Source organism: Anticarsia gemmatalis, chromosome 22 (genome assembly GCF_050436995.1).
Source record: "Anticarsia gemmatalis isolate Benzon Research Colony breed Stoneville strain chromosome 22, ilAntGemm2 primary, whole genome shotgun sequence".
NCBI lineage: Eukaryota > Metazoa > Arthropoda > Insecta > Lepidoptera > Erebidae > Anticarsia > Anticarsia gemmatalis.
Window position 1 is genome coordinate 912,690 of NC_134766.1, and position 14,165 is coordinate 926,854.

The following is a 14,165-nucleotide window of genomic DNA, read 5'->3' on the forward strand; positions in this document are numbered from 1 at the left end:
AGCCGACGCTGCGCCGCGTGAATCATGCGCCGGTGTTGCCGTACGTAGTGGAGAATAGCTTAGATTTGAACTGCACGTGTCGAAAAAAGAAGTAATTCGTTTTTTTTTTATTTAACTGGACTTATTTTGCATTACAATTGTAACATTGCCAGAAAAAATGTCTAGATATCAGAATTCTTAGTGTATTTTTTCTTTATGACAATGGAAACTGGGAAGAAAATGGTCATAATTATTTTTATCAAATCTAAAAGTTAGACCATGTAACTAGAATAGATGACGTGTCAAAAAGTTTACAAACGATATAATCATCTCTGAATCATAAGGCGGACTCACTGGTATAATCATCTTTTACCGAAATGTGTGTCACAATAGATGTTATCTATTGTGACACACATTTCGGTAAAAACATACTACACAACACGACTTACTTATTTTCACTCACGCTGGCATCAAGTACCCCGAATTCGGGGAGATCTCCACAACGCCGCCACACACACACCCCGAGTTGAACCGATTCGTTCGCCGTTCACCGTTCCTTTTTCATTTCATTTCATTCGGGCAGCCCGTCCGTGCGTGTGACGGGATCGTGCAAACAGCAAAATAATATTTAGTATTTATTTAAATAAAGTAGTAACAAAATACAGTAAATATGAGGGAAATTGTGCACCTGCAGGCCGGACAGTGCGGTAACCAGATCGGAGCCAAAGTGAGTACTTTATTTTTTTATTATTTGAATTCGCAACGTTCTTTTTGACAGCTGCCGGGTTGCAGAATAATAGATTTGTTTTTTTTTCGTGTGAGATTTAGTGACGTTTGTGAATTAAATATTTTTATTTAAAGTTAGAAATATAGTTTTAATGTAATATTAATTAAAGTTTCTGTGAGAATGCTGTGGAAACAGAAGTTACATCAACTTTAAGTTAACATTATTACTTGTCAGTTTACTTCAGCTACGGTTTGCGCTATAAACGTAGAATTATTATAATTTTACTTTTGTTGTCATTAATTAAGTCCGATGTGGGTACTAATTATCAAATGTGCAATCAAGAAACTAAACCGGCGTTTTAATTAGTGTGGGTAATTAAATTCACTCAATTGAAGTTTTCTGAATTTATTAGCATTATAATAATATTCTACAGAGGTGTATAAAATTATAAAGAGCAGGTAGGTACCTAGTATCTAGAGTATAATTAAAGTGCCGATCATGATAAAAATTATAATGCGATAGCGAGAAATAACAATTGGAACGATGAGTTATGCGGAAATATAATACCGCTGAGTGCGCTGAATAAAAAATATCATAATTATTTTGTACTTTGTATAACGGACTGGCCTAAATAATTGTGTTACACGCGCACAGAAAAAAAAACTACGTAGGTACTGTAACTTTGATTGACATTTATTTGAATTTAGAAGCACTGAGATATAGTGAACAATGAAATTTTAATATGGCCGACATAATCAGAGAAAAAAATATCAAATACGAAAATTACTATTGACATCAGATAATAATAATTAGAAGGATAACTAAATTATATTGTTATAAATAGCTAGCTTTATTATTCTGCATTGTTTCAGACATGACAATTGAAATACATATAAATATTTTACCTTATTGTTAATACTTATGGCGGAATACCTATTGATTGCACGGAAAATGGATCTTAAAATACGTTTTATTATAAAATGTAATAGTTACTGTTATTTAAATGGGTTAGTTTTATCCTTATCGCTGTGGAAAATCGACACTATACGTTATGTACTCATAGGTATTGTTGTTTCAAAAATACGTTTCCCATTGCCTTCTAAGGTTATGAGACTGAAAACTTTATTGAGAGACTTAAATTGACTGATACTGGCAAGATACTGTTCATTGTCTTGAACCACCATTGTAGTACATTTTACTAATCTAAAAATGATATTAATGCCTTTTTACGATCATTGTAACTAACATAAGAAAACATCAAAATACAGTTTAATATAAAAATCTGCATGAAACCGACCGCAAATAAAAAAAAAAATATTCCAAATAAAAAAAAATATTGGATGACTTAAATTTCGAAAAGAAGTTTTTTTGACACTTTAAATAGTAAATTGATACACAATAAAGGAATGATTGACAGTTAGCTTTAAATGAACCAAGAGATAATATGTATATTTTAAGAATAAATACGAGACTAATCTGTTGTAAGATATTCGCGCAGTTTTCCTCATCCACGGTTAAACCTTTTTGACAGCTACTATTAACTGACGATGCGTGTTATTGCCATCGCGTGATCGAACCATTGGTCATTATATTTTATATGCGTACTACTAATTACTTTTTATATTATAAATGGCGATAATTTTATCTGAGAGTTCAAAAGAATAGCTTTGTCCAAAACTTTCGTGTACGTGTCATATCGCGATTTCTCTAAACATTTTTTTTAGTAATAAAGAAGATAATCTCTTGTAAAATCATTTATCTAAAGGCATAATTATGAATGAGTATATAAGAAGTCTGTCTTATGAAATACTACTGAAAAATGGTTTACTTTTTGAGATTATTTCTTAACTATCTCAACGAAAAAATATGTATAGTTAGAAATAGATTTAAGTTCTTTTTTATATTACATACAACTGTGCGAAAAGATCTATTTGATAAGTATAGAATATGTTTCAGAACAAATTATAACGGCATAATAAGTCAAATAAAATAGCGCCAATTTCGTTCCATATAAGTTTTTTTATTCGCCATGATCCGTCGACCGGACACGTTCGAACATCATCCGAATTTACTTTCATCGATAAATGCATACAAAAAGCACAGTTTTTTCCTTTCAAGTGGCAAAGATCTATTATTATGCCTTTCATTCGTCGTGTAACGGTGTCTGTGCTACGCTTTTACAACTTTTTATTGGAGCAAAGCAAAACGATATGCTTTCTAACGTAAAATTGTTAGTTGGAACCATTTTTAGGTCTCAGTTACGTTTTAAATTATTTCGAGTACGATTTTTTAAGTATAATAATTTATTTTGATATGTAAGTTGGCTATTGCTACTTTTAAAAGCAAAGTTCTAGTTATACCGAAACAGGTCGTATCTTCACATGAACCGTATTAATTTCGTCAAAAATATACCTATTCATTTTCCAAATTTATTGTACAGTTGTGTATCTTAACGCGCAGTACATCGGTTCTTTCGGGAACTATCGCCCTTTCATTAACAGACCTACATTTCTCAACCACCAATTTAACTAGTCCATTAGCAGTTGAACTACAAAACGCGTGAACAGGAACAAACACCGAAAGAGGTCGTAATCATAACTTCACATGAACTGTAATAAACACAAAAGTTTACTGCGTCAAACGGAACGGTACATTGACTTACGAAACGCAATTAAAAATATTTATGCGTTTCACGTTTTGTTCCTTTTAGAGCAACTTTAAATTGGAGTAGTGGAGGACAGCTAGTGTTGATGTAGACTATGGTTTGTAGTGACAAATAACTAGGTTATAAGACAGACAAAAAACTGTTACTTGCAGAATAATAATTGTTTAGGTGCCCGCTATATGCCAATAGGCCCTATTACATAGGACTAACATTGTTAATGGTGAAACGTGGGTGTCTTCATACTCCTCTGCTAACATATTTAAGTATAATTGGTGCGATATTATTTTTGCATTCGATTTAAAGATATTCTCGGCATATTTTCGCTACCTGTAACCACTGTAATACTATACTAATTTCGATTTTATATGGGTCTCTTTTTGGCAAGTTTTAAGCAACACTCTTTTTAAATCTCCATGACCCTTAATCATAATTATCTGTTTATATTTTGTGATGTAAATCGCGATACAAGCATCTTGACACCACATGTGAACATGAATCATATGTCAACGATATTTCACTCATGATTTCTACTTTTTATTTGTCAGTTTCAATAATGAACTCTCCTCGCTTCTCAAAGGCAATTTAAAAATATATCGGGTCATAAAGAATAAGAAAACTGATAATTCTTTTGCATTTTTATAGCTTTTACCGTTAAGGGATAATTATATCCTACATTAGTGTATAAGTGCGGATACTGGGCGTAATCTCCGTTGAATTTAAAAAGCATTTTTTATACAAAATGGCGTCTGGCCCGGTGACACGAAACGTCAGTAATTTCGTAGATAATTGCCTCTCACTTGAGGTTAGCGTACAATCATTCATATTGTAGTTATAACTATTATTATGGAAAAATATCCAAGTAACAGTTGTTCACAGTTAGGTAAATATTTTTGAAAATAAATAAAATGTCTGGTGTCCCAATTGATTCTGAAAGGATTGTTATTGTACCGTCAATATTTCATAGTCATTCGATTCAGATATACGCTTGCATTGAATGTCAAAAAAACGAATAGTAAATATGAATAGGTTATAGAATGACACCTGTCATATCATGTCAAATCGAAATTTGACATGTTCTTATTTGAATATGAAAGTACATGTCACAACTTCTCACAATTTCTAAGATGTATTTTACATATCTGGTAATGCAATTGAATAAATTGATTTTGATTTTATATTACGAAATCATGTCCATTTATCACGATAGTATAAATAGATAAATATTTCGGGACAACTCACACACGGTCAACCGATTCAAAACTAAGCAGAGCTTGTACTATGGTAACCAGATAACTGATAAACATACTTATACACTTCTGAATACAATACATACTTATATAGAGATAGTCACTCATTATTTATATTAAAATAGTTTTAAATATAATATAATTATTATAAAATGTACATTACACAATTAACTTACTGTGTACCACTGAGGTATATAAACAACGTTTTCAAGGAAGGAAAATCAACAACATGGCTGGAATACCCAATGAAACGCTAGGATTTATTTAAATATATTGAATTTACTCGTGCCCATTAGAATTTATCGTGCCAACATTTAACACTTAGCTAAGTCGTTACTTGAGGTACCCACTGAAGACTGAGAAGTCTTTTGCATTCATAATAAGGCCTAAAATTAAATCATCTAGCTAGAATATTGACAGTTGCAATAAATATATTTTTTTACAAGTTCGGACTGTCGGACTCTGGGCCTAACCTCTCCCCTTTTACGTAGTGTAGAGTTTATTTTGAGTGGGACAGTAATGGGTTAACTATTTTATTTATAAATTTGAAGTGTGGATGACTAATGAAAAGAGTTGAGAGAAAGAGAAAAAAGTCTAAGCTGCTCTTCATTACGTACCACGGCTGCTATTGTCAACTTGCCTCCTAGAGTCAATATTTCTTAATTATTGCTCTTAGAATTCAAACCCGTCTAAATAAAGAAGACCTTTCTACGGGCTTGAGATGGATCTAAAGCATATGAATCTAGACCCCATTTAACTAAGGCTTTTGTTATTTTCGAAATAATAGCAAATGGCATCACAATTATAAAGCGAGGTTACAAGCGAAGGTTCGTTGCCCTCTCACAATAGAAACAAGATCAAGACTACACTCAAATTGTACGTCTGACTGAACCACTCTGAACTGTGCTTAATCACGAACGTAATTACTGACTGAACCACTGTGTTAATGTATTAGCCACGAGGTCCGAGCACTTTTTTGAAGACAACTGCCGAACTAACCTCCGGTTTCTAAAGTACATTTAGCGGTAGTTTATCTATTCAATAGCGTTTAAACTCATAAAAAAACTCTATTGAATAGATAAACTACCGCTAAATGTACTTCAGAAACCGGGCATAAGAATAGCTATTGTGTCGCGGGGACTTTTACAAACATACAAACCACGGATACAAGTACAACCAGACACGAAACAACTGTTTGTGGATCGTACAAATTATTGTTTCGGATATCGAATCCACGACCTCCCGACGCAATGGTAGCGGTGTGGCGACCTTAACCACAGCGCCAGTTTGTCTATTCTGCTTTAGAAGAGAGATTTTCACGAAATTCTTTGCAGGGCCAAATTGCTCGCAATAGTTTTGAAAATAATTCGTACCGTAGGTTACTTGAAGTATGTATAAGGAGAATTTACTAAAATATTTTACCACTCATATCTCAATCAATAAGGAAGTTACTTATTGTTAAAACTGATTAACTTTCAACATTTTAAGATCAACATCTGTAGCGACAAAAAACTAACTACTTAATTGTTTTTTCATTCATGTCTTAGTGCAAACTAATTAACGTACAGAATACTATTCAAATGGAATATTCTAGCATTATAATAATTAACACAAAAGCTTTTTTAAATTAGTTTATGAACGTAAAAGAAAACTGTCCATTCATGTTATGATCGTTTATAAAATATCTATTTCAAATATGGCCGCCTGTTTCCTACAATTACGTTTGATTCCACTATATCCAATTACAAATGTATAAGTCATCGTTTAAAGATAATACGTGTTTATTTTGATAAATAGTTACAGTTAGGTTTGTGAAATAATAATCAGTAATCTGATATCAGTCGTGTGGACATCTTTCGTACGAAAAGCATTTACTCATTCAGTTCGAAAAAATCGTGATTAATTCATCGCTTTGATTCAGAGTAGATTGGTCACGAATTTTCTTTCAGTTTATCAGTCTTTCCTCGAAGTACTATCCCAAATGAGTTTAAATTGATTCATACACTTGTATTCTTTATCAATTTACCATTCAGATAGAAATATCTTCCGGTCTTTTAAACTTCGAATGACAATGGACAATCAATCATAATTCCTAAAGGCATAATAAACCACGGACGTGAAAAACAAATGCCTGTCAAATAAATAAATATCTATGAAAAAAAAAACAATAAATCAAAGATCATTCGAAATTCAAAAATCGAACAGTCCGGCCGTGAATCACGATAAGGCTGGGAAGTGGCGCGCATGCACTGAATATGACATTAGTTGCTAATAATGGTCGGCGCCATATTGGCGTGCATTGTCCCATTGCCCACAGCTGACGAATATCCGGCCCGTATTTGTCTTACGTTTATGGACCGTAATCTTATTTGGAGGTTTGACGACTTCATTTGCGAAATAAGGGATTTTGTTGGCTATTTAAGGTACAATGTTGATACATTTTGGGCTATCTTAAGGACGTTAAGTAAAATTAAATTTAAGTCAAAATAGCTACTGTTTATGTCGCAATAAGTCCTTACGTCACACTAATTAAGTATTTGACGTCAACTAAATATTTAATAAAATGGCTTTCGTTTCATTTTTATTACGTTACTATGCATAGAATTCCTAACAAGTTTGGTTGAACTACGCTTGACTAGGTTTGACGTCACCAGGCAACCTCGGGGTTCAAATGAATTTCTAGTAATAGGTATTTTTCCTTTTGCAGACATTGTTGCCTACGCTACCTTTTACAATTATTTTTTATAATTTTGAGAATTTATTTCTGTAAATACGGTGAGTTAAAACGTGCCAATATGAATTATCCTCGAATTCCTGACAACGTGTGTTGTACTCGTATAAAAAAGTTTAAATTTCGTCTAAAAACTTTGTTTTCAAACTTCAAATGTCATAAAATTAAATGAGAAATATAATAATTATTTTATTACGAGTTGTTAATTCACAAGCACGTTGCAACACTTAGAATAATAATGAACATACCGGTTGGATCATTTTAATAAAAAATATTTAATGAGCAGTTTGTAAGGATCGTACTAAGTGGCGTTCTAGTGCTAGGACAGAGGCGTGATTTAATATATTTTTGTATGTAGGTATATAATGTCTTTCCTTTCAATATAACTGTAGTCAGCTAAACCTTATTACAATTTTGTAACTGAATTTAACATTTCATCATATTCATTGACATGATTTTGAGCTTACGGGGCATCCCACACTATTACAGCTAAATAAATAAAACTATTTTAATACAAATAACGAATTTGAGAAAAAATACTTTTAATAATATTTTTATTGGCATTTAAATTGCAATAAGCACGTCACGAAAACGCATTATATAATACTAGCTGACCCGTGCAACTTCGCTTGGGGCACATGAGAGAGAATGTGTCAGAATTTTCCCCGTTTTTATAATATTTTATACTGGTACGCTCCTAGCGGTCCTAGTGTGATGTTATAAAAACAAAAATATTTTTTTCAATTCGCACCTCTATGGCATTGGTCGCCAAGCTACTGTCGTGGGTTCGAATCCCGAACGGTAAAAATATTTGTGCGATCCACAAACAATTGTTTCGTGTCTGGACTCTGGTTGTATTTTGTGTACGTTGTTTGTATGTTCGTAAAAGTCCCCGCGACACAAGAGCAATTATTAGTGCGGGAGTTGTCTTTTCGATAACAAACAAAAGTTCCTTCGCGTTCAAACAAACAAACTACAATTTTATAATATTAATTTGTATATATATTATTATTTAATTATTAGTATAGATGAGTAACCATTTACGTAAAGCATGATCTTCAAGGAGTACATAACCCAGTTGTCACGTTGACAGTTGTCAGTGTTATAACGACACTGTAGTGAGTTTCATTCTGTGGTTAAAGGATCATTTTATTGTTGTTTATTGTGTTATAAATACGTGAGGATTTTTCCCCTTTATTTTGTTGGTAAGTAATTCAGATTAATTTAAATTGTATTTAATACTTTTTCTAGAGTATACAAACTCTATTAAAATTGTATTTTTTAATTAATATACTACCCTATATTCCATAACTATATTTTAACATGTAACTTAAAGTCCGTAGTCACCCGATTGTGCAACAGAAAAGAGTGTATTTTTTTTTATTTCTATTGCATTTCACTGTAAATCAGAAACGCAACTAAATGCTATATGCTTAACTCTTATATCACTAAACAACTAGGCAATCCTTCCAAATTAGTTTAAGAATAAAAGTAGCTTGCCTTATTTACGACTCAATAAAAATAATGTATAAAAACAGCCCCGTCAACCAAAGCTCAGTAGCGTAGTGGTTAAGTTGGTCGCAATGCCACTACGATTTCGTTGGGACGTCGTGGGTTCAATTCTCATTCTTAACAAACATTTGTTCTTTCTGTCCGTTGTCCTCGACACAAGAAAAATTTTACTGCGGGATTATCTTTAAAAAAGAAGCTGTCATAATCCACCCGTTAGACTAACCGATACATATCCAATACTTATTAACAAGTAATCAAACATATCCGTTAAATACCCGTCTAATAATTAAATATACGTCACACATCATGTGCGTGTACGATCACAATAACTTGTATCGTTTGACGTTTGTCACCCGAGTGACTGCGTCTTGTGGTTGACAGCCAGTGAGACAACGTTACGCGTATCAACATTACAGCTTACGGCTTTCCTGCTAAAGGGAAACTTAAGGACATAAATCAAGTACATTTTTAGTACTTTATTTTCAGCTATTTTCTTTATAGTCTACTACTGCTATTCTACTAGGATCTGCCTCAAAATATCTCAAAATATTGTCGACACACCATATTTGATTCTGAGACTTAAAGACTTCTCCAGATTCCTCGTCTCACAGATTTCTCCAAACCATGGTACGAGACTACTTTGCACTAAAAATGTGTATCCTAAAGTATAAGTCCAATGCCGTTTGATAGTATCACCTCTACGTTAAATAATGAACTAATGAGAATTAAAAACAAACTTGCGTATTATCAGTTACAACCGTTGACTCACGAAACAAACGTAGTGATAAACAGCTGATTTGTGTCAATAACGATTTAAACGTCACTTGTATAGTCCCGCTAACAGATGCACAACAATACACACATCATTTTGTTTTTTTTTCTACTACGCATTATGAAGCCACCCTATTTTAATTTCACATCTTATACTGGCTGATGAGAAATTATACAGCAATTTGATTTTCCAACTCCAGGGACAGTTTCACAGTTCAGAAATAAGTGTTCGATAAGCTATCTGGTAGATAATGTGACGGTTATAAAAGCAAATGTTAAAATTTCATATTATACCTAAGCTATCTGATAGCTATCCAGAAGTTGTGAAAACGGACCTTAATTAAAAGTCCTGAGACTTGCCTAATTTACCTTATAAAGGTATAGGAACTAAATAGGTCACAATGGCCTCCCTTTTTCGAATTCTCAGAGTAGAATACGATTTAGAGAATTATTATATTTCTAAACGTTATTCTGCCTTTACGTTATCAATAATAGCTAAATTTTCTAAGACATCTCAAAGTCGAGGTCTTTTCGCCACACTTCCTAAATGTAAAGAAAATGTTCATATCGCACTCGCTCGCCCTTGAGATGCGCGAATTAATTCTACGATGTATGTGTCTGTATTGATGTTTACATACGTTTAGTTATAATTTTACCTGCTATTGAGTCAGACGTGCTGTGTAACACAAACATCCTTGCCCGAGAATTGTGAGTACAATTTATCTTACCACTGCTATTTATGTACGATTTTCTATTGCGATTTACTCAATAATTACTGGACCAATTTTTCTAAATTTATATCTTTAAATAGCTTATTTAATGACGAGTAAAATGGTATATAAATCATTATGTTGTGATAACGAGATATAGTGGATTTAACACAAAATGCAACATGTCCGATGAGTCATCGCACAGCCAGTAATGGCTGGAATTGTAAATGCCAAAGCAATTTATTAGATGTTCCTTTTTTGAACCTCAAGTCGCAAAAGAGACAAGTGTTACAGCCAAACCATAAACAAACTTTATTTTAAAGTTTATGCTATCATTGTTTACTTTTTTTTCTATTTTTGGCGCGCAATTTTAACTGTATTCATAATGCATCGTTTGTAATGTACTAAAAATGTTTATTCGTTCCATTTTCCTAACTCATGTCGGAAATTAGAGCGGTAACTAACGCGAGTTTAATAGAGGTGTATGTGGGACAGTTATAACGACGCCATAGTTACGCTAATGTGTGTTATCCTTACAATTTAGCTTCATATAGGGTCAAGCCTAAAAGAGCAACGGAAATATAGTCCACAGACGGCGAAAAGAATGACGATTCATTCAATTTGGTCGCCATTTTGAAATACAATACGATATTATGTATTTAAACATATATTGTGAATAATTTTAAACAGTTCTTTGTGTTAAAACAATGCGGATTCTTTGCATTTCTGTCACATTGTTTGTGTTGTAAGATAAATGTATGAATGTAAAATATTTAAGATCGTGGTCAGTACGTATTCATTGCATGCGAATCATGCAATACATCAAGGATCGCCTCGACTTAAGAATAGATATTCTGTACGTATGATGCACTATGGAAAAACCTCCGTCATTTTCCTATAAGCCCTATAATTCTTAGTCATATAAGTTAGTTTTCTTGCCTTGCCTTGTTACTCGGAAAATAGAACCGCAATTCGATCAGCAACTAGAAACGTTTAAACCAATAAATAATGTATCGTAACCTTTAAAGTTGCATAGCGTTTGAAGAATTTAGTCCAATTTTTATTGTCAAAAAGTGCAATGTGACCTAGAAATGTTATAAGTTGTATAAAACCTAGGACCTCACAATCAATAACTACTAGACCATAACGTGTAAATAGTCAAGACGTACTTCCCCCTAATAAAAACTGTCTAGAGTCTATAAAATTATACCACACGATGTCTTATCTACTTATTATGTTCAGAAACAACGTCAAAAACATGAACTACATTTGTACATTTTGGACAGATAATGTGTATAGGATCGGTCAAGTCAAAACACAATTTCTAATATTATTATGTTCTGATAAAAGAATGTTCTTGTTCAGTGTTCTATGTATAACTTTGTTAAAGGAAATTAATTTAAACTTTTAAGTTGCACTTATAAGTGCGAGATTGTCTTGTAAAAAAAACATAAAGCCTTATAAGACCCGCTTTCGATACATACATAAAAAAAAAATTTGGCTGCAGTTCTAAACATTCCCTTTGTCCATAATACCTGGACTATTCTCCACCCTTCCTAGTGACTCATTGTCACTTGCCGCAGAAGGACGTGATTACCCAGTCACTTAGGGAATGTCCATCAGGTGACCATTAACTGCGTAGGTACACATTATGTGGGTACTTGTTCAATTACGTCGACTATTCTAATCTAAAATAGATTTGATTTTCAAGTGCAGCGGTTAACGTGATCACCTCGCCGTTATAACGTGTTTGAATCTCACCTAGGACAATTGTATGATGACCACTAGTCTCTGTTTAGAAAATTTAAATAGTTGTAAATTTAGCTTATACCTAAGAATGCTTCTCAGTTGTCTAGTTACTATGGTATAAGTTTTGCTGAGTTTGGAACCAGATGACAATCTATATAAGATGTCCAAAGCAAAAGAAACTGACAAACCTATTTTTAGAAACCTTTGTCAGGCAGTTTCATTTCAGCACGTGTAGCTTAGATAGAATTTTGTTCTCTTTACTACATTTTTAACTACTTCAAAGGCTTGCCAGCTTTCAAAGCTTTAATAAATAATATTGCGATCTCATCGACCACTATCTACAGAACAATCCAGTTTATTTTCGGCACAAATTCTATTTACTTGAACAAAACCGTCCAAGGATCGTATCACTGCTCTTTTATTTATAAGACCACAGAGTCTGGCGAACTTTTTTTATTTTCCTGTCATTACCCTGTGCAGTCTTGCATACTCTGTCCCCTCCTACATTGTGCATTCTTTTATTTTTCTTTACTGGCCATTCTCAATGTTAAACACCGATGCAGTATACACAAAGATATATTTCATACCAAGGCCGTTTGAAAGAACTGTCATTTTTTATCTGCCTATTTTGGAAACGTCAAATTTGGCTGTATGTGTGTAATGTCTGTGCCTAATTTAGTGTTCTTAATTTGACCCACAGCTGTCAAACTGACTTTGACATTTAATTTTGTTAAATATGTAATTTACTTTGCTCGGTTCCTCAATTAGGTTTTTCCTCGTTATTGTATGATGTTCTTAATAATAGAACGCGTCGTATTATTCGCCTTTTGTATCTTAAATCTCAAATTAACAATACAATCACAATATTACTCATTGCCAAAATCAAATACCTGATTCATACAATAATACAGTTTGGTTACTTCCACGAATTTAACTATACTTTTTCATAGATTAGTCACTTTAATTCGTTTAGTTTCCGCGAAATCTTTGACTGAAAATAACAAAAGAAGGAATGTACTCACAAATAAATATCTTCTTGTGCTTTTTGCTCAAGGTGGTGAAATGAACCAGTTTTAACATCTGTCAAAATTGTCAGGTGTTGCTTACAATTTTAACTTGACCATTATATTAATTAAAAGTTGATAATTCGACAGCTGACCACTTTAAGCCAAGTTAAAATGCTACCAGAATAAAACCATGTTATAACAAGTAAACTTAATAAACTGAATAAATAAATAGCAAAGAAAAGAATCCCATTAATGATTCGGGAGACAATATACATAAATCTACTGCCCTTTTTATTAAATTTTATATTACTAAAACATTGTACTAAAATACTTTATAGATTAAATATAACTTAATCATCTTTTTATAATACTTATTAAATCCTCTTCAGCCAGTTTTATTTCCCACAAACATCCAAGTTACAAACAGTCTTCCCACTGCATTAATCCGTTGAAAGTCGTTCAACAATGTCCAAAGTCAAACTGATCTTACACATTAATTCAGTAATTGAATGATTCGAAGTAATTCAACTCTGACCGAGCGATAGATCAGACATTCTTTACTCATTGACAGGATTTTGGACGTGAAGGAATACAATTTAAGCTGTAATGTAGCTTCTCAGATTGTAATCTACTAGTGTTTTAAAAATCATTTTCACTTGCTCTGACGGTAATGAAAACATCGTGATGAAACCTTGCATGCCCAAAATTTGATTATATATATTAATTGAGGGTGCTAAGTCACGCACCTAGCCAGCGTGGTGGACTAAAGGCCTAACTCTTCCCTCGTTTTATGTTTGAGACCCTTGCCCAGCAGTGGGACAGTAATGTGTTACAAAAAAAAGTGATTAGATCTCCTTGGCGATTAAAAAGACTGGCCGAAACTTTCTTGCCATCTCTTCTTATTAGCTCTGCTTTCAAGCTGGCTGTAAATTCATTTGGTGTTAAGTTTCAAAGCTGAGTATCAGCATTTGACCTTAATAAATAAGTGATTTGATGTTACCTTGAGTTTCAAGTATGGATTTTTATGAGGGCTATTTCAAGGACGTGGCCTAAACATTTTTGCTTAG

The 14,165-nt window shown here is 33.0% G+C and overlaps 1 protein-coding gene across 1 annotated transcript in view; it reads left to right on the forward strand.

The window, feature by feature from the left end:
- Nucleotides 1-526: 526 nt before the first annotated feature.
- The window catches only part of LOC142982930 (tubulin beta-1 chain-like), a 31,750-nt gene continuing 18,111 nt past the window's right edge, over nucleotides 527-14,165 (forward strand). Inside the window, exon 1 of the mRNA XM_076129672.1 lies at nucleotides 527-706. Within this exon, the coding sequence (XP_075985787.1) occupies nucleotides 650-706 (57 nt within the window). The 5' untranslated portion in view covers nucleotides 527-649. The remainder of the gene's footprint in view (nucleotides 707-14,165) is intronic.